At 42.4% G+C, this 19,428-nt stretch overlaps 1 protein-coding gene across 3 annotated transcripts in view; it reads left to right on the forward strand.

Annotated features, from left to right (window-relative positions):
- The window catches only part of pam (peptidylglycine alpha-amidating monooxygenase), a 303,428-nt gene that overhangs the window by 95,848 nt on the left and 188,152 nt on the right, over positions 1-19,428 (forward strand). For all 3 annotated transcript variants that reach the window (XM_056290498.1, XM_056290496.1, XM_056290499.1), the window contains 4 exons: positions 10,290-10,406; positions 10,580-10,652; positions 12,040-12,250; positions 13,308-13,508. In XM_056290498.1, coding sequence (XP_056146473.1) covers positions 10,290-10,406; positions 10,580-10,652; positions 12,040-12,250; positions 13,308-13,508 — 602 coding nt within the window. The remainder of the gene's footprint in view (positions 1-10,289; positions 10,407-10,579; positions 10,653-12,039; positions 12,251-13,307; positions 13,509-19,428) is intronic.

Raw genomic sequence — 19,428 nt, forward strand, 5'->3', positions numbered from 1 at the left:
TCAAATAACCACTCATTACAACCGAGGTATGCAGAAGAGCATCTCTGAACGCACAACACGTCGAACCTTGAGGCAGATGGGCTACAGCAGCAGAAGACCACACCGGGTGCCACTCCTGTCAGCTAAGAACAGGAAACTGAGGCTACAATTCGCATAGGCTCACCAAAATTGGACAATAGAAGATTGGAAAAATGTTGCCTGGTCTGATGAGTCTCGATTTCTGCTGCGACATTCGGATGGTAGGGTCAGAATCTGGCGTCAACAACATGAAAGCATGGATCCATCCTGCCTTGTATCAACGGTTCAGGCTGGTGGTGGTGGTGTAATGGTGTGGGGGATATTTTCTTGGCACACTTTGGGCCCCTTAGTACCAATTGAGCATCGTGTCAACGCCACAGCCTACCTAAGTATTGTTGCTGACCATGTCCATCCCTTTATGACCACAGTGTTCCCATCTTCTGATGGCTACTTCCAGCAGGATAACGCGCCATGTCATAAAGCTCGGATCATCTCAGACTGGTTTCTTGAACATGACAATGAGTTCACTGTACTCAAATGGCAATCTCAATCCAACAGAGCACCTTTGGGATGTGGTGGACCGGGAGATTCGCATCGTGGATGTGCAGCCGACAAATCTGCAGCAACTGCGTGATGCTATCATGTCAATATGGACCAAACTCTCTGAGGAATGTTTCCAGTACCTTGTTGAATCTATGCCACAAAGGATTAAGGCAGTTCTGAAGGCAAACGGGGGTCCAACCCGGTACTAGCAAGGTGTACCTAATAAAGTGGCCAGTGAGTGTATATGTATATGTATATATGTGTGTATATATATATATATATATATATATATGTATGTATGTATGTATACACACACACACACACACACATATATATATATATATATATATATATATATACATAAGTTTGTTAAAAGAAACACTCAACGGTAGAGAAAGTGCTCAACAAATAAGGAGCAAAATAATTTGACAGCTGATGATTGCTTACGGCATGAAACAGGCTTGTACTGTCTCATAAAGAATTTACTTGGCTCACTGGATTTTATATATATATATATATATATATATACACTACCGTTCAAAAGTTTGGGATCACCCAAACAATTTTGTGTTTTCCATGAAAAGTCACACTTATTCACCACCATATGTTGTGAAATGAATAGAAAATAGAGTCAAGACATTGACAAGGTTAGAAATAATGATTTGTATTTGAAATAAGATTTTTTTTACATCAAACTTTGCTTTCGTCAAAGAATCCTCCATTTGCAGCAATTACAGCATTGCAGACCTTTGGCATTCTAGCTGTTAATTTGTTGAGGTAATCTGGAGAAATTTCACCCCACGCTTCCAGAAGCAGCTCCCACAAGTTGGATTGGTTGGATGGGCACTTCTTTGAGCAGATTGAGTTTCTGGAGCATCACATTTGTGGGGTCAATTAAACGCTCAAAATGGCCAGAAAAAGAGAACTTTCATCTGAAACTCGACAGTCTATTCTTGTTCTTAGAAATGAAGGCTATTCCATGCGAGAAATTGCTAAGAAATTGAAGATTTCCTACACCGGTGTGTACTACTCCCTTCAGAGGACAGCACAAACAGGCTCTAACCAGAGTAGAAAAAGAAGTGGGAGGCCGCGTTGCACAACTGAGCAAGAAGATAAGTACATTAGAGTCTCTAGTTTGAGAAACAGACGCCTCACAGGTCCCCAACTGGCATCTTCATTAAATAGTACCTGTTAGAGCCTGTTTGTGCTGTCCTCTGAAGGGAGTAGTACACACCGGTGTAGGAAATCTTCAATTTCTTAGCAATTTCTCGCATGGAATAGCCTTCATTTCTAAGAACAAGAATAGACTGTCGAGTTTCAGATGAAAGTTCTCTTTTTCTGGCCATTTTGAGCGTTTAATTGACCCCACAAATGTGATGCTCCAGAAACTCAATCTGCTCAAAGAAGTGCCCATCCAACCAATCCAACTTGTGGGAGCTGCTTCTGGAAGCGTGGGGTGCAATTTCTCCAGATTACCTCAACAAATTAACAGCTAGAATGCCAAAGGTCTGCAATGCTGTAATTGCTGCAAATGGAGGATTCTTTGACGAAAGCAAAGTTTGATGTAAAAAAAATCTTATTTCAAATACAAATCATTATTTCTAACCTTGTCAAATGTCTTGACTCTATTTTCTATTCATTTCACAACATATGGTGGTGAATAAGTGTGACTTTTCATGGAAAACACGAAATTGTTTGGGTGATCCCAAACTTTTGAACGGTAGTGTGTATGTATATATATATATATATATATATATATATATATATATATATATATATATATATATATACAGTGGTGTGAAAAAGTGTTTGCCCCCTTCCTGATTTCTTATTTTTTTGCACGTTTGTCACACTTAAATGTTTCAGATCATCAAACAAATTTAAATATTAGACAAAGATAACACAAGTTAACACAAAATGCAGTTTTTAAATGAAGGTTTTTATTATTAAGTGGGGAAAAAAATCCAAAGCTACATGGCCCTGTGTGAAAAAGTGATTGCCCCCTAAACCTAATAACTGGTTGGGCCACCCTTAGAAGCAACAACTGCGATCAAGCGTTTGCGATAACTGGCAATGAGTCTTTTACAGCGCTGTGGAGGAATTTTGGCCCACTCATCTTTGCAGAATTGTTGTAATTCAGCCACATTGGAGGGTTTCTGAGCATGAACCGCCTTTTTAAGGTCATGCCACAGCATCTCAATCGGATTCAGGTCAGGACTTTGACTAGGCCACTCCAAAGTCTTTATTTTGTTTTTCTTAAGCCATTCAGAGGTGGACTTGCTGGTGTGTTTTGGATCATTGTCCTGCTGCAGAACCCAAGTGCGCTTCAGCTTGAGGTCACGAACAGATGGCCGGACATTCTCCTCCAGGATTTTTTGGTAGACAGCAGAATTCATGGTTCCATTTACCACAGCAAGTCTTCCAGGTCCTGAAGCAGCAAAACAGCCCCAGACCATCGCACTACCACCACCATATTTTACTGTTGGTATGATGTTCCTTTTCTGAAATGTGGTGTTATTTTTACGCCAGATGTAATGGGACACACACCTTCCAAAAAGTTCAACTTTTGTCTCGTCAGTCCACAGAGTATTTTCCCAAAAGTCTTGGGGATCATCAAGATGTTTTCTGGCAAAACTGAGAGGAGCCTTTATGTTCTTTTTGCTCAGCAGTGGTTTTCGTCTCGGGACTCTGCCATGCAGGCCATTTTTGCCCGGTCTCTTTCTTATGGTGGAGTCATGAACACTGACCTTAACTAAGGCAAGTGAGGCCTGCAGTTCTTTGGATGTTGTTGTGGGATATTTTGTGACCTCTTGGATGAGTCGTCGCTGCGCTCTTGGGGTAAATTGGTCGGCCGGCCACTCCTGGGAAGGTTCACCACTGTTCCATGTTTTCGTTATTTGTGGATAATTGCTCTCACTGTGGTTCGCTGGAGTCCCAAAGCTTTAGAAATGGCTTTATAACCTTTTCCAGACTGATAGATTTCAATTACTTGTTTCTCAATTGTTCCTGAATTTCTTTGGATTGCAGCATGATGTCTAGCTTTTGAGGATCTTTAGGTCTACTTCATTTTGTCAGGCAGGTCCTATTTAAGTGATTTCTTGATTGAGAAGAGATGTGGTAGTAATCAGGCCTGGGTATGGCTACAGAAATTGAACTCAGCTTTCCAAAGATGTGATAAACCACACTTAATTTATATTTTAACAGGGGGGGGGGGCAATCACTTTTTCACACAGGGCCATGTAGGTTTGGATTTTTCTTTTCCCTTAATAATAAAAACCATCATTAAAAAACTGCATTTTGTGTTTACTTGTGTTATCTTTGTCTAATATTTAAATTAGTTTGATGATCTGAAACATTTAAGTGTGACAAACATGCAAAAAAATAAGAAATCAGGAAGGGGGCAAACACTTTTTCACACCACTGTATATACACGTATTTACACATATATATAGCGGGTTTTTTTCCGAATCCGTCAATGGTGTTGCGTGCTTGACTAATGAGGAGTGGAATATCAACATGGATACAGGAAAAAAGATTTTAATGCAGAGCAGTACAGGCCTGTTTCGTGCGTCTCGCACTCATCAGCTGCTAATGTTTTTTTGACAAAGAATCATACCATTACGTTGCCCAGCGTCATGCCCCTAATTTTGGTTGGACAGTGACCAATCAGATGAGGAAACATTCATATTATAACAGCCAATGGGGTAGTTACTTATGATGCACAGCAACCAATGGAGGGGTAGAAAACATTACAACCAATGGGACTGGGGTTTGTTTTGAAAAGCATTTAGCAGCCAGGGCACCGTTGAAATGGCGTACAGTAAAAATATTGAAAATATAACAAGGTAACTTATGTGTATTATACACTGCTCAAAAAAATAAAGGGAACACCTAAAAACAAAATATAGACCTCGATGAATGAAATATTTCAGCTGAAAATCTTTATTTATTAGACAGAGGAATGTGTTTAGAGCAAAATAACCTAAGAATGATCAATGGAAATCAAAATCATTAGCCCATTAAGGTCTGGATTCAGAATCATACTCAAAATCAAAGTGGAAAATGAGAACATAGGCTGATCCAACTTCTGTGGAAATTCTTCAAGACGATTCAAAATGAGACTCAGTAGTGTGTGTGGCCTCCACGTGCCTGTATGCACTCCCTACAACGTCTGGGCATGCTCCTGATGAGACAACGGATGGTCTCCTGAGGGATCTCCTCCCAGACCTGGATCAGGGCATCGGTCAACTCCTGGACAGTCTGTGGTGCGACATTGCGTTGGCGGATGGTACGAGACATGATGTCCCAGAGGTGCTCGATTGGATTCAGGTCTGGGGAACATGCAGGCCAGTCCATAGCATCAATGCCCTCGACATACAGGAACCGCTGACATACGCTGGCCACATGAGGACGAGCATTATCATGCATGAGCAGGAACCCAGGGCCCACTGCATCAGCATATGGTCTGACAATGGGTCTGAGGCTCTCATCCCGGTACCTAATGGCAGTCATGGTACCTCTGGCTAGCACGTAGAGGTCTGTGCGGCCCTCCAAGGATATGCCTCCCCAGACCATCACTGACCCACCGCCAAACCGGTCATGCTGGAGGATGTTGCAGGCAGCAGAATGTTCTCCACAGCGTCTCCAGACTCTCTCACGTCTGTCACATGTGTTCAGTGTGAACCTGCTCTCATCTGTGAAGAGCACAGGGCGCCAATGGCGAATCTGCCAACCAAGATGTTCTCTGGCAAAGGTCAATCGGGCTGCACGGTGTTGGGCTGTGAGCACAGGCCCCAATTGTGGACGTCGGGCCCTCATACCATCCTCATGCATTCTGTTTCTCACTGTTTGAGCAGAAACCTGCACATTAGTGGCCTGTTGAAGGTCGTTTTGTAGGGCTTTGGCAGTGCTCCTCCTGTTCCTCCTTGCACAAAGGACCAGATATCAGTCCTGCTGCGGGGTGGTTGTCCTCCTGCGGCCCCCTCCACGTCTCCTGGTGTACTGGCCTGTCTCCTGGTACCTCCTCCATGCTCTGGACACTGTGCTGGGAGACACATCAAATCTTCTTGCCACAGCACGCATTGATGTGCCATCCAGGATGAGCTGCACTACCTGAGCAACTTCTGTAGGTTGCAGATACCGCCTCATGCCACCTCTAGTGGTGAGGGCACTAGCAAAATGAAAAACTAACCAAAGATCGGCCAGAAAAGATGAGGACAGGCAAATGGTCTGTGGCCACCACCTGCAAATCCATTCCTTTTATAGGGGTTGTCTTGCAAATTGTTTAATTTCCACCTGGTGGAAATTAGACAATTTACCAACAGGTGAAATTGATTCACAAATCAGTGTTGCTTCCTAACTGGACAGGTTGATATCTCAAAAGTGTGATTGACTTGGAGCTACATTGCATTGCTTATGTGTTCCCTTTATTTTTTTGAGCAGTGTATATTGGGGTGGTGTTAGGGCACAGTTGGGAAGACAGGTAGTTAAAAAAAACATATTTTAAAAAACCCATATTTAAAATAGCATATTAAAAAACCCATATTTAAAATAGCATATTAAAAAAACCCATATTTAAAATAGCATATTAAAAAAACATAAAAAAACTTAATAAATATCATATGTGTATCATCTAATGGGGGGAGAATAATAAAGATGTTTTACTTACAGTTACAAAGGAGATATTTTTTCGGTGTCTACAACTGGTGGCCAATTCGTTTCTATTATTCAAGGTGGACACATCAGGTCTGCAAATAATAAAATACTTTTCTGCCAAGCACAGGTTACATCTTTTACCCCTAACTGAATATGCACTGCTCTTTGCAAGGATTTTCCATGAGACAGAATAACTGATACTCTTGTCTACCAGTGACCACATGTGGCAGCTTAAGGTCATTGCATTTCTTGCATGCTCATTTCTGAAGCTACCCGTATGGGCGTTAAACCTAATTTAAAAAGGCCCTCTGTTAATCCCATGTAAGTGTCCACATTGTAGTTATCTTTTCTTGTCACCGATGCCTGGTAGATGACTCCCTCTATCTGGCATTTTCCTTCTAGAGGACACGATGTCTTAACACGGCATTTGCAGTTGGAGGTGCTTGGTTGTGGTGAGGGGGTCTGTGCCGTGGCCATGATGCTTGTGTTGTGGGATGAAATAACCTGCTGAACATCTGGCATGCAGCTGTAGCTCATTTTGACGTGTTTCTGTTGAATATTTTCCTCAGTTGGTGGTCTGGGGTAAAACACTCATCCAAAAGCTTGAAAAATGTGTTTTCCAATATTAGAGGCCACACAGTGTCGCTGTAGTTGGATTATACCAGCTGATGTTCCGCCTTCTGCTGCGCTTTTTTGTTGTTGTTGCTGGCTGTCAGTAATTGGTGGTGGATTGTATTTAAGTCTGAAATCATATCCACATGTTTGTAAGGCTTCCTGGTATGGGGGGCCTGCTTCGTTAGAGATGGCCTCGCTGGATGATAAACATGAGAGTCTTTTGTTTATGCTCACTGGGATATTTTTCAAAATGGAGGGTGGATGACTGCTTTCTCTGTGGATGTATTGCAGTATATTGTTGGGCTTCATGTAAGGTCTTTATGTACTATTTTTAAGGTCTAATGAGGTATCGAAGAAGTCAGTCAGTTTTTTGTTAACCTCAATTGTAATTTTTAGTCCATTGTTTGCAGATATACTACACATTTTCTTTTTTATTCTCTCGACTTCTCTTGCCGGTTTGTTGCAGACTGCCAGCCCGTCATCTCTATATAGCTTGATGTTAATGTCTAGGACCTGTAGTTGGGACAACACGTACAAGCCCACTAGCTCACAGGTCTCTGCCCCGTCCAAGCCTCTCATGGTCACGTCAAATTTGCTGTTACCTTGTTTCTGCCATGGTATTCCCTTGTGGTATAAGATTGACTCTTAAGCATGGGCTATGATGTCTCTGTCTTGGTGGGATATTACGACCTTCAGCCGCCACATGTGGTCATTGGTAGAGAAGAGTATCAGTTATTCTGTCTCATGGAAAATCCTTGCAAAGAGTAGTGCATATTCAATTAGGGGTAAAAGATGTAACCTGTGCTTGGCAGTAAAGTATTTTATTATTTGCAGACCTGATATGTCCACCTTGAATAATAGAAATGAATTGGCCACCAGCTGTAGACACATAAAAAAATACCTCCTTTGTAACTATAAGTACAATGTCTTTATTATCCCCCCCCATTAGATGATACACATATGACATTTATTAGGATCTTTTAATGTTTTTTTAATATTCTATTTTAAATACGGGTTTTTTAATATGCTATTTTAAATATTGTTTTTTTTAATATTTTAGTTTTTTTTTTTTTTTTTTTTACTACCTGTCCTCCCAACTGTGCCCCAACACCACCCCAATATACACTGCTCAAAAAAATAAAGGGAACACATAAGCAATGCAATGTAGCTCCAAGTCAATCACACTTTTGAGATATCAACCTGTCCAGTTAGGAAGCAACACTGATTTGTGAATCAATTTCACCTGTTGGTGAAGACAACCCCTATAAAAGGAATGGATTTGCAGGTGGTGGCCACAGACCATTTGCCTGTCCTCATCTTTTCTGGCCGATCTTTGGTTAGTTTTTCATTTTGCTAGTGCCCTCACCACTAGAGGTGGCATGAGGCGGTATCTGCAACCTACAGAAGTTGCTCAGGTAGTGCAGCTCATCCAGGATGGCACATCAATGCGTGCTGTGGCAAGAAGATTTGATGTGTCTCCCAGCACAGTGTCCAGAGCATGGAGGAGGTACCAGGAGACAGGCCAGTACACCAGGAGACGTGGAGGGGGCCGCAGGAGGACAACCACCCCGCAGCAGGACCGCTATCTGGTCCTTTGTGCAAGGAGGAACAGGAGGAGCACTGCCAGAGCCCTACAAAACGACCTTCAACAGGCCACTAATGTGCAGGTTTCTGCTCAAACAGTGAGAAACAGAATGCATGAGGATGGTATGAGGGCCCGACGTCCACAATTGGGGCCTGTGCTCACAGCCCAACACCGTGCAGCCCGATTGACCTTTGCCAGAGAACATCTTGGTTGGCAGATTCGCCATTGGCGCCCTGTGCTCTTCACAGATGAGAGCAGGTTCACACTGAACACATGTGACAGACGTGAGAGAGTCTGGAGACGCTGTGGAGAACGTTCTGCTGCCTGCAACATCCTCCAGCATGACCGGTTTGGCGGTGGGTCAGTGATGGTCTGGGGAGGCATATCCTTGGAGGGCCGCACAGACCTCTACGTGCTAGCCAGAGGTACCATGACTGCCATTAGGTACCGGGATGAGATCCTCAGACCCATTGTCAGACCATATGCTTGTGCAGTGGGCCCTGGGTTCCTGCTCATGCATGATAATGCTCGTCCTCATGTGGCCAGAGTGTGTCAGCAGTTCCTGTATGTCGAGGGCATTGATGCTATGGACTGGCCTGCATGTTCCCCAGACCTGAATCCAATCGAGCACCTCTGGGACATCATGTCTCGTACCATCCGCCAACGCAATGTCGCACCACAGACTGTCCAGGAGTTGACCGATGCCCTGATCCAGGTCTGGGAGGAGATCCCTCAGGAGACCATCCGTCGTCTCATCGGGAGCATGCCCAGACATTGTAGGGAGTGCATACAGGCACGTGGAGGCCACACACACTACTGAGTCTCATTTTGAATCGTCTTGAAGAATTTCCACAGAAGTTGGATCAGCCTATGTTCTCATTTTCCACTTTGATTTTGAGTATGATTCTGAATCCAGACCTTAATGGGCTAATGATTTTGATTTCCATTGATCATTCTTAGGTTATTTTGCTCTAAACACATTCCTCTGTCTAATAAATAAAGATTTTCAGCTGAAATATTTCATTCATCGAGGTCTATATTTTGTTTTTAGGTGTTCCCTTTATTTTTTTGAGCAGTATATAATACACATAAGTTACCTTGTTATATTTTCAATATTTTTAATGTACGCCATTTCAACAGTGCCCTGGCTGCTAAATGCTTTTCAAAACAAACCCCAGTCCCATTGGTTGTAATGTTTTCTACCCCTCCATTGGTTGCTGTGCATCATAAGTATCCTACCCCATTGGCTGTTATAATTTGAATGTTTCCCCATCTGATTGGTTGCTGTCCAACTGAAATTAGGGGTGTGACGCTGGGCAACGTAACTGTATGATTCTTTATCAAAAAACATTGGCAGCTGATGAGTGCGAGACGCACGAAACAGGCCTGTACTGCTCTGCATTAAAACATTTTTTCCTGTATCCATGTTGATATATATATATATATATATATATATACGACTTTTGTTTTCCCAGCCTCACATTTGTGTCCCTGTATACTATAGTTGTAGTAGCTGAATTAACTTCAGAGTAGGTGAGAAGGGGTAGGAAAAAATAAGTGTATACTTCCTCCTCCTCCTTTTCCAACATGTAACACATCATCTGATGCATATGGAGATGTGTTCACTGAGTTTGATGTGTGGATTTGTTGATCACTTCAGATTATTGGCGATGGATTATCTGTATGTTATGTCCTGATTATTTACATGCTCGAAATAAATCATCATCTGTGTAACTTACACGCTATTGTATAGTAGATTATATATAAATAGTATATATTATGCTGTTACAACATATTATTTTTTTAATAACTACAATTGATCTTTTTTCCCTCCTTTTTCTCCGTCTCTTTTCTCCCTTCTCTTTAATTCCAGCTCCTTTGACAGCCAGGGTAGATACCAGCAGAGGTCCCTAGGTCCTATTCAGCAGTCCACCATTTTGGTTGTGGATCCAGTTAAAGGCCATGTCCTCAAGGCTTCCGGCAGAAACATGTAAGCATTCATGAGGTTGTCTTGAGTGTTAGCCAACACATTTAGCTAGAACAAAGACACCATCATATTTATGTGCCCTAATACTTAAATCTTTTGGAATATAAATAAAGAACAAGAGTTTATGTGGTCGTATCACTTTACATCATTCAGTTAACACCAGTCTCTTGCTGCAGGTTTTACTTGCCTCATGGGATAACTGCTGACACGGAAAATAATTACTGGGTCACTGATGTGGCTCTTCATCAGGTGAGGCTCCTTAACAAATTCAGTATCAAGATTTCTGTAAAATCCACCTATTGACCATGCAATAGGGTTTAGCTTTTTATCACTAAAACAAAGACTCAGATATTTGTCTTATGTGTTCAGCAGAATCTTATCTATTTTTTGCCACTTTTATACACATTTTTCTCAAAATGACTTGATAGATGTAATTTAACCACTTAAAAAGCGAGAGGATGCCTGAGGAGTGGAGAAGAAGCATACTGGTACTGATTTTCAAGAACAAGGGTGATGTGCAGAGCTGTAGCAACTACAGAGGTATTAAGTTGATCAGTCACAGCATGAAGATATGGGAAAGAGTAATAGAAGCTAGGTTAAGAGGAGAAAAAGAGTAATATAAACTAGGTTAAGAGGAGAGAAAGAGTAATAGAAGCTAGGTTAAGAGGAGAGGTGACGATTAGCGAGCAGCAGTATGGTTTCATGCCATGAAAAAGCACCACAGATGTGATGTTTGTTTTGAGAATGTTGAAGGAGAAGTATAGAGGAGGCCAGAAGGAGTTAAATTGTGTCTTTGTAGATTTAGAGAAAGCATACAACGGTGCCGAGAGAGGAGGTGTGATATTGTATGAGGAAATCAGGAGTTGCAGAGAAGTACGTAGCAGTGGTGCAGGATATGTATGAGGGAAGTGTGACAATGGTGAGTTGTGCGGCTGGAATGACAGATGGGGTCAAGGTGGAGGTGGGATTGCATCAGGGATCGGCTCTGAGCCCTTTCTTGTTTGCAATGGTGATGGACAGGTTGATGGAAAAGATCAGGCAGGAGTCTCGGTGGACTATGATGTTTGCGGATGACATTGTGATCTGTAGTGAGAGTAGGGAGTAGGTTGAGGAGAGCCTGGAGAGGTGGAGGTATGCACTGAAGAGAAGAGGAATGGAAGTTAGTAGGAGCAAGATGGAATACCTATGCGTGAATGAGAGGGAGGACAGTGGCATGGTGAGGATGCAAGGAGTGGAGGTGACGAAGGCATATGAGTTTAAATACTTGGGGTCAACTGTCCAAAGTACCAGGGAGTGTCGTGTATGGGAGGGGTCTAGGTTCAAGTTAGAGTAGGGTGTTTTGTTTCATTTTACCTTGTGTTACGGTAGGGCAGATATTGTGAAACCTGAGATCCTGAGTTCCTATACAGGACTCCTGACAAATATATGTGACAAATATACCTTTGATTCTTGAATCATGAATATCTCTCTCTCTCTCTCTCTCTCTCTCTCTCTCTCTCTCACTCTCTCTCTCTCTCTCGCACACACACACAAAGGTCAAAGGTCAATGCCTTAAATCGCCACAGTGCAACACCACCAGTTAAATGTTAATCAAGTATTAATTAATTAAATGTCCTCTCCTCTGCCACATCCTCAGGTGTTGAAGGTGAGCAGCAGCGGCAGAGACAAGGTCCTTCTGGTACTGGGCGAAGCCTTTGAGCCAGGCAGTGATAACAGCCACTTCTGCCAGCCTACTGATGTAGCTGTGGACACGGTGACAGGGAACCTGTACATAGCAGACGGCTACTGCAACGCCCGCATCCTCAAGTTCTCGCCTCATGGCAGATACCTATTTCAGTGGGGTGCAGGTACGAGTCTTCATGTCCACCGAAACAACTCACCATCAGCCTCTTCATGAGGAACAACCACACGGACACACACAATAACATGACTTACAGTGAGCCTGGTTCTAACTGAAGACCTCTCACATATACTGTGACCAATTTTATTTCAGTTTTCACATGTCCCAGTAATATGAATTTCGGTTGTTTGTGGTGATTGCAACACGTGTAGAAGTTTCTCTACTGAAGCTGATGCAGTAGCACACAGTGAAGGCCTGGTTAACCACTCATTCCGAGTCTCTACTAATGTGTAAAGACTTGGAAGGGGGTGTGGTGATGTACAGATGGTTGACAGATGGAATGATGATAAACTCTCCATTAAAATGTGTGATATGAAAGATTTATTTTACTATGTATGCTGAGGACATGTCAACAACATAGAAAGAACCAGGTATAACGTTATCCATAAAAGATTGACCATGGGGCGTCCGGGTGGCGTAGCGGTCTATTCCATCGCCTACCAACATGGAGATTGCTGATTCGAATCCCTGTGTTACCTCCGGCTTGGTCAGGCATCCCTACAGACACAATTGGCCGTGTCTGCCGGTGGGAAGCCAGATGTGGGTATGTGTCCTGGTCGCTGCAGTAGCACCTCCTCTGGTTGGTCGGGGCACCTGTTCGTGGGGGAGGAGGGGCTTGAGGGGAGTAGTGCGATCCTCCCACGTGCTATGTCCCCCTGGTGAAACTCCTCACTGTCAGGTGAAAAGAAGCGGCTGGTGACTCCACATGTATCGGAGGAGACATGTGGTAGTCTGCAGCCCTCCCCGGATCGGCAGAGGGGGTGGAGCAGAGACCGGGACGGATCAGAGGAGTTGGGTAATTGGATGGGTACAATTGACAAATGGGGAGAAAAAGGGGAACCCCCCTCCCCCCAAAAGAAAAAAAAGATTGAGCACGAGATCATAATTGATGTCAGGGCTTCTGTGTGTATAATTCTTTTCCCATAGTTCTTGAATATCACTGAGCATCGCTGAAACATTCAGACACATCTTGTTTCATTTCTTATCTCCTGTGGTCCTCCAAGGTTCTGCAGATGGACAAAGGGTCCCATTCAGAGTCCCTCACAGCCTTGCTTACCTGGCCGACAGACAGGAACTGTGTGTGGCTGACAGAGAGAATGGCCGTATCCAGTGTTTCATCGCTGATTCTGGGGACTTCATCAAGGAGATCAAGAGGAAGGAGTTTGGAGGAGAGGTTTTTGCCATTTCTTACAGCCCCGGTGATGGTGAGTTGTCCCTGCACCAAACAGGAAGGAAGCACTTTTCGTGGATACAGCTTATAATTAAAGATACCACCAACACATGCCATTAATTTTACTCTGGCAGTTGTGTGTAGAATTAACATTAACAATGAGGTGTCGCACACCGACTTCAGCCAAGTCTGAAATTGTTTAATTTCTAAAGCTAGCTAGTGTTGGTATATTGAGCCTCTTATGGAGTATGTTGTTTCAAGATTGCTAGTAGTATGAACAGTAGCATGTTGAGGTGGTAAATGCCAATAAAATTATTTATTTGAGGGTGACTATCTTTTTTTTTTCCTCAAAAGTATTTTTATTGGAGATGTAAATACCGATACAGTGTCCAATATTAACAAATATCTCCACATTTTATATTTTCAGAAGAAATGCAAAACAAACAGAAAAGACAAAACAACAGATGAACACCCCCCCCCCCTCGTGCCTTAGGAGTGTCGGTAAAGAAAATGACAATACCATAGCTCAGTGTAATCTGTTCATAACATTATGTGTCATAGGGAAGATAATTAAACAATGTACATTTGTAAAATACTTGTAAAAAGTAAGCAAGCCAGCCAAAGCTGCACGGGTACAGGTGAATAATGGCAAATTCAGCATAGTTTTGATAGACTTAGGACAGATCTCTCATCACCATCTGATCTCTACTCTGAGGGTAATACAGACAGGTTTGCAAAATAGGAAAGGAAAGGCTGCCATTTGCAGTAAAAGCGTTCTTTTGATCCCCTCAAAGTATATTCAATTTGTTCTGAGGTTAAATATGATATTATATCTTTTAACCACCCAGAATGTGATGGGATGGTGATGAGGGAGATTTCCAGGCTAAAAGAACCCTTCGGCGAGCCAGAAGAGATATTAATACAATAATATCTCTTTGTTTAGTGTTCAAGGATAAGAACAAATTATTTGTTGGTACTCCAAAGATGGCGATTCGTGGATTTGGATCAATGGGGACTCCTAAGACATCTGAAAGGGTGTTGAAAACTAAAGACCAATAATTTTGAAGTGCAGAGCATGACCAAAACATATGGGTCAGATCTGCGGGTGAGTGAGAGCAACAGTCACACTGTGGATCTAAGCCTGGGTATATCTCAGAAAGCCTGGATTTACTGATATGGATTCTATGTAAAACCTTAAATTGAATGAGCGTTAGAATGGCACATGATGAGGAGGAGTTAACCCATTTTAACGCTCCCTCCCAATAGTCATTTGTTAGCTCAACATCTAGTTCCTTCTGCCAGTGTGCTTTGATTTTCTGAGTTGAATGATTTTCTAAGCTTAAGAGGCTCTCATACAAGAATGATATTAGCCCTTTTTGAGCAGGGAGGATAGGGTTTAGCATATTTTCCCAAGTGAGTTGGGGTGGAAGAGAAGGAAATGAGGGAAATTGTTTATGTATAAAGTTATGCACTTGAAAAAACCTGAATATATTGCAGTGAGGTAAATTGTGTTTTTTATGTAGATCATCAGTGCTAGGAAATGTGTCATTGTGAAATAAATCTTTAAAACATTGTAAACCTACATCTTTCCAAAAGTAGAGTCAAGGGTTGAGGGAGGGAATAGATGATTGTTGGTGATAGGCCCTAATACAGATGACGCTTTAAATTTGTAGTGACGTCGGAATCGGATCCATATTTCTAAAGCAGAAAGTACTCTGAGGTTCGAGGTGTAGCGAGATGGTTTTATAGGGAGTGATGAAAAGACTAATGCTGGAAGTGAAGGTGAGCGACATGATTGAGCCTCTAATGAGCACCAACTAGATTCCGGCGCATGGAGCCAAAATTATATTTTTTGTATATTCACTGTCCAGTAATAATGGATAAAACTGGGAAGCGCTAAGCCATCCATTTCTTTGTTTCATTGAAAGAGCGTATGATTCATTCTGGGGTGTTTGCCTCCCCAAATAAAAGGGCTGATTGTTTGATTAATTGTGCGAAAAATTGTTTTAGGGAGGAATATAGGGAGACACTGGAAAACATATAAAAACTTCAGGAAAATGTTTAATTTTTACTGATTGGATTTCTACCAGTTAATGCTAGTGGCAGGCTATTCCATCTATTGAAATCAAGTTTCATTTGATTTAGCAGTGGGGTGAAATTTGCTGTGTAAAGAGAGGAGGAGCGAGTAACTTCTTTACCAAGATATTTAAAGCCTGAATAGTATAAGTGAAATGGGATTGAAGTTTGTCGAATTTGTAGGGCTTTCTCTTATTGAAATTTAGTTTGTACCCAGAAAATGACCCAAAATCCTCAAGGAGTGAGACAGTTGTTAATGTACAAGATTCAGGGTCAGTTAAGTACACTAATAAATCATCTGCATACAAAGCCACACGGTGCTCAACCCCTTCTCTTCTCACACCTTGCAATAATGGTGAAGTCCGTACTGCTATGGAAAGTGGTTTGATGGCTATAGCAAAAAGTAGTGGGGATAGGGGGCACCCTCAACAAGTTCCCCTAGAGAGATTAAAGAGCGGAGACCTTATAGGGTTAGTGCAGACCAAAGCTTGTGGTAAGGAATAGAGAAGACGGATCCATACAATAAGATTATTACCAAAACCAAATTTGTAAAGTACTGTGGATAAATGGCCCCATTCAATTCAGTCAAAGACCTTCCCCGCATCTAGGGATATGACCACTTCCGGAGAAGAGTTGTTGCTGGGAGAGTAGATAATATTTCAAAGTTTACGAATATCTGAGAATGAATGCCGATTTTTTATGAAGCCTGTTTGGTCCTCAGAGATGACATTTGGAAGAATTGATTCTAAGCGGAGAGCAAATACCTTTGCAATGATCTTGACATATACATTAAAAAGTGAGATAAGACGATAAGATCCACAGTTAGTGGGGTCCTTGTCTTTCTTAAGTAGAAGGGATATGGATGCTTGACAGTGTCGAAGGTAATTGACCTTTTTCAATTGAGTCTTGGAACATTAAGCAAAAGAGGAGAGATTTTGTTAGCAAACTTCTCATACAAATCAGTAGAATCACCATCTGGACTCGGCATCTTCCCACTCTGCATTGGTTTTATAGCTGTAACAATTTCTGCCAGACCTACTGGCCTCTCCTAATCTGAGGCAAGATCCTCACTAATTGCTGGAATATGTTTAAAAAATATCATTTTGGAATTGTCTACTGGTGCTTCAGAAGTGTATAAAGTGGAGTAAAAAGATGTAAAAATTTTGTTAATCTCTTCAGGGTCTGTCACCAGGTTATTACCGGGGTCCTTCACCTGAGGTATAAGCCAAGAGGCAGATTGTCATTTTAATTGATGAGAAGGAAGCCGCCTCCCTTTTTCTCCATACTCAATAACTACTACTACTACTTTCGGCTGCTCCTGTTAGGGGTCGCCACAGCGGATCATCCGTAATTTATGATCCGCATATTTGATTTGGCAAAGATTTTATGCCGGATGCCCTTCCTGACGCAACCCTCCCCATTTGTCCGGGCTTGGGACCGGCTGGGTTTTTCTCCATACTCAATAAAAACCACGAAAATGGAGTAGTGAGCGCTCTGCCTTATTTGTAGATAGCAAATTGAATTGTGATTGTAGATCTAATCTTTTTTCTAAGGAGTTTTGGTGCAGGATTTGTGGAACATTGGCGTTCTAGTATGTTTAATATTGATTCTGTTAATTTTTGAGGTTGTTTTATGCGTTGTTTACTTATATGAGAGGAATAGGAAATTATTTGGCCCCTTAGGAATGCTTTCAAAGTTTCCCACAGTAATGAGGGGGAGATGGATTTATCTATATTTGTATCTAGAAATGTTTCTATAGATTTTGATAGGTAGTCATAGATCAGATAGCAATAGTGAGTTAAATTTCCGAGGACGATCTGTCAAGAGATTGGAGAAGTTAATTTCAAGTGTCAATGGGGCATGATCTGATATGACAATTGCCAAATATTCCACAGATTTGACTTCACTAAGAAGGGATGAGTCTAAAAAGTAGTCATCTATCCTGGAAAATGTATAATGGACATTTAAAAAAAAAAGGAAAGTTCTTTGACGGAAGGGGAAAAAACCTCCACTGGCCCACACATCCATTCTCCTCCATAAACATGGCCCACACTTTTGCCATTCCTGTTGGGGGGACTACTCTCAAACTTGAACGATCCAATTTTGGATTGATTGCACAATTTACATCACCTCCTGACATCAATCGGTGTGTATTTAAATAGGGGAGAGAAGATAAGAGTTTGTTAACAAATTGGGTGTCATCCCAGTTGGGACTATATCTACTACTACTACTGCTACTTTCGGCTGCTCCCGTTAGGGGTTGCCACAGTAGCTCATCCATTTCCATTTCTTCCTGTCTTCTGCATCTTGCTCTGTCACACCAGCCACCTGCATGTCTTCCCCCACCACATCCATAAACCTCCTCTTTGGCCTTCCTCTTTTCCTCTTCCCTGGCAGCTCTATATTTAGCATCCTTCTCCCAATATACCCAGCATCTCTCCTCTACACATGTCCAAGCCATCTCAATCTTGCCTCGCTTGCTTTGTCTCCGAACCATCCAACTTGAGCGGTCCCTCTAATATCCTTCTTTCAGCTTTTTCCCTGGTTTTCAGGGGTCGCCACAGCAGATTTTACAGTTTCCATCAGGACCCTGTGAGGGCACAGTGCCAATGACCGTTGTTCGATCCGGTATGGTCTTGTCAATCTGCATATTGATTTGGCAAAATTTTACGTCGGATGCCCTTCTTGACACAACCACTAACCCTATGGACAGGGGCGCAGGTAAAGTGCTGGATGCCATCCCAGTATTCATGGACTTGCGCCCATGCCTGTCGCTATTGCGGTCCCTTTTAATATAATCATTCCTAATCCTGTCCTTCTTCGTCACTCCCAGTGAAAATCTTAGCATCTTCAACTCTGCCACCTCCAGCTCCGCCTCCCGTCTTTTCGTCAGTGCCACTGTCTCCAAACCATACAACATAGCTGGTCTCACAACCATCTTGTAATTCTTCCCTATAACTCTTGCTGGTACCCTTCTGTCGCAAATGAGTCCTGACACTCTTCTCCACCCACTCCACCCTGTCTGCACTCTCTCCTGCACACCCCGTTACTTTGGACAGTTGACCCTAGGTATTCAAACTCATATGCCATTGTCACCTCCACTCCTTGCATCCTGACCATTCCACTGTCCTCCCTGTCATTCACGCATAGGTATTCCATCTTGCTCCTACTGACTTTCATTCCTCTTCTCTCCAGTGCATACCTCCACCTCTCCAGGCTCTCCTCAACCTGCACGCTACTCTCACTACAGATCACAATGTCATCTGCGATCATCATCATCCATGGAGACTCCTGCCTGATCTTGTCCGTCAACCTGTCCATCACCATTGCAAACAAGAAAGGGCTCAGAGCCGATCCTTGATGTAATCCCACCTCCACCTTGAACCCATCTGTCATTCCAGCCGCACACCTCACCACTGTCACACCTCCCTCATACATATCCTGCACCACTCCTACATACTTCTCTGCAACTCCTGACTTCCTCATACAATACCACACCTCCTTTCTCGGCACCCTGTCGTATGCTTTCTCTAAATCTACAAAGACACAATGTAACTCCTTCTGGCCTTCTCCGTACTTCTCAATCGACATTCTCAAAGCAAAATGTTATTTATGATCCGTGTTTGATGAGCGTTTGATTGGGCCATTCATTCCTTTAACATCCCATGATACAAATTTGATTTTGTGACCTTCCTTATTAGCCTAGGTATTTGGCGCCATTTACCAAAAGAGACAAAAATAAAAACTTCAGCCCAATGTTTGATATTGCAGAATGCATTTGCAAAACATTTTTGAGATTGATTTTTGACATTTGACAGATAAAAGAGCAAAGATACATCCTAAGGCTAATCTCTTTCATTCCCCAATATCTCCAAGGC

This window comes from Lampris incognitus, chromosome 12 (assembly GCF_029633865.1).
Source record: "Lampris incognitus isolate fLamInc1 chromosome 12, fLamInc1.hap2, whole genome shotgun sequence".
Lineage (NCBI taxonomy): Eukaryota > Metazoa > Chordata > Actinopteri > Lampriformes > Lampridae > Lampris > Lampris incognitus.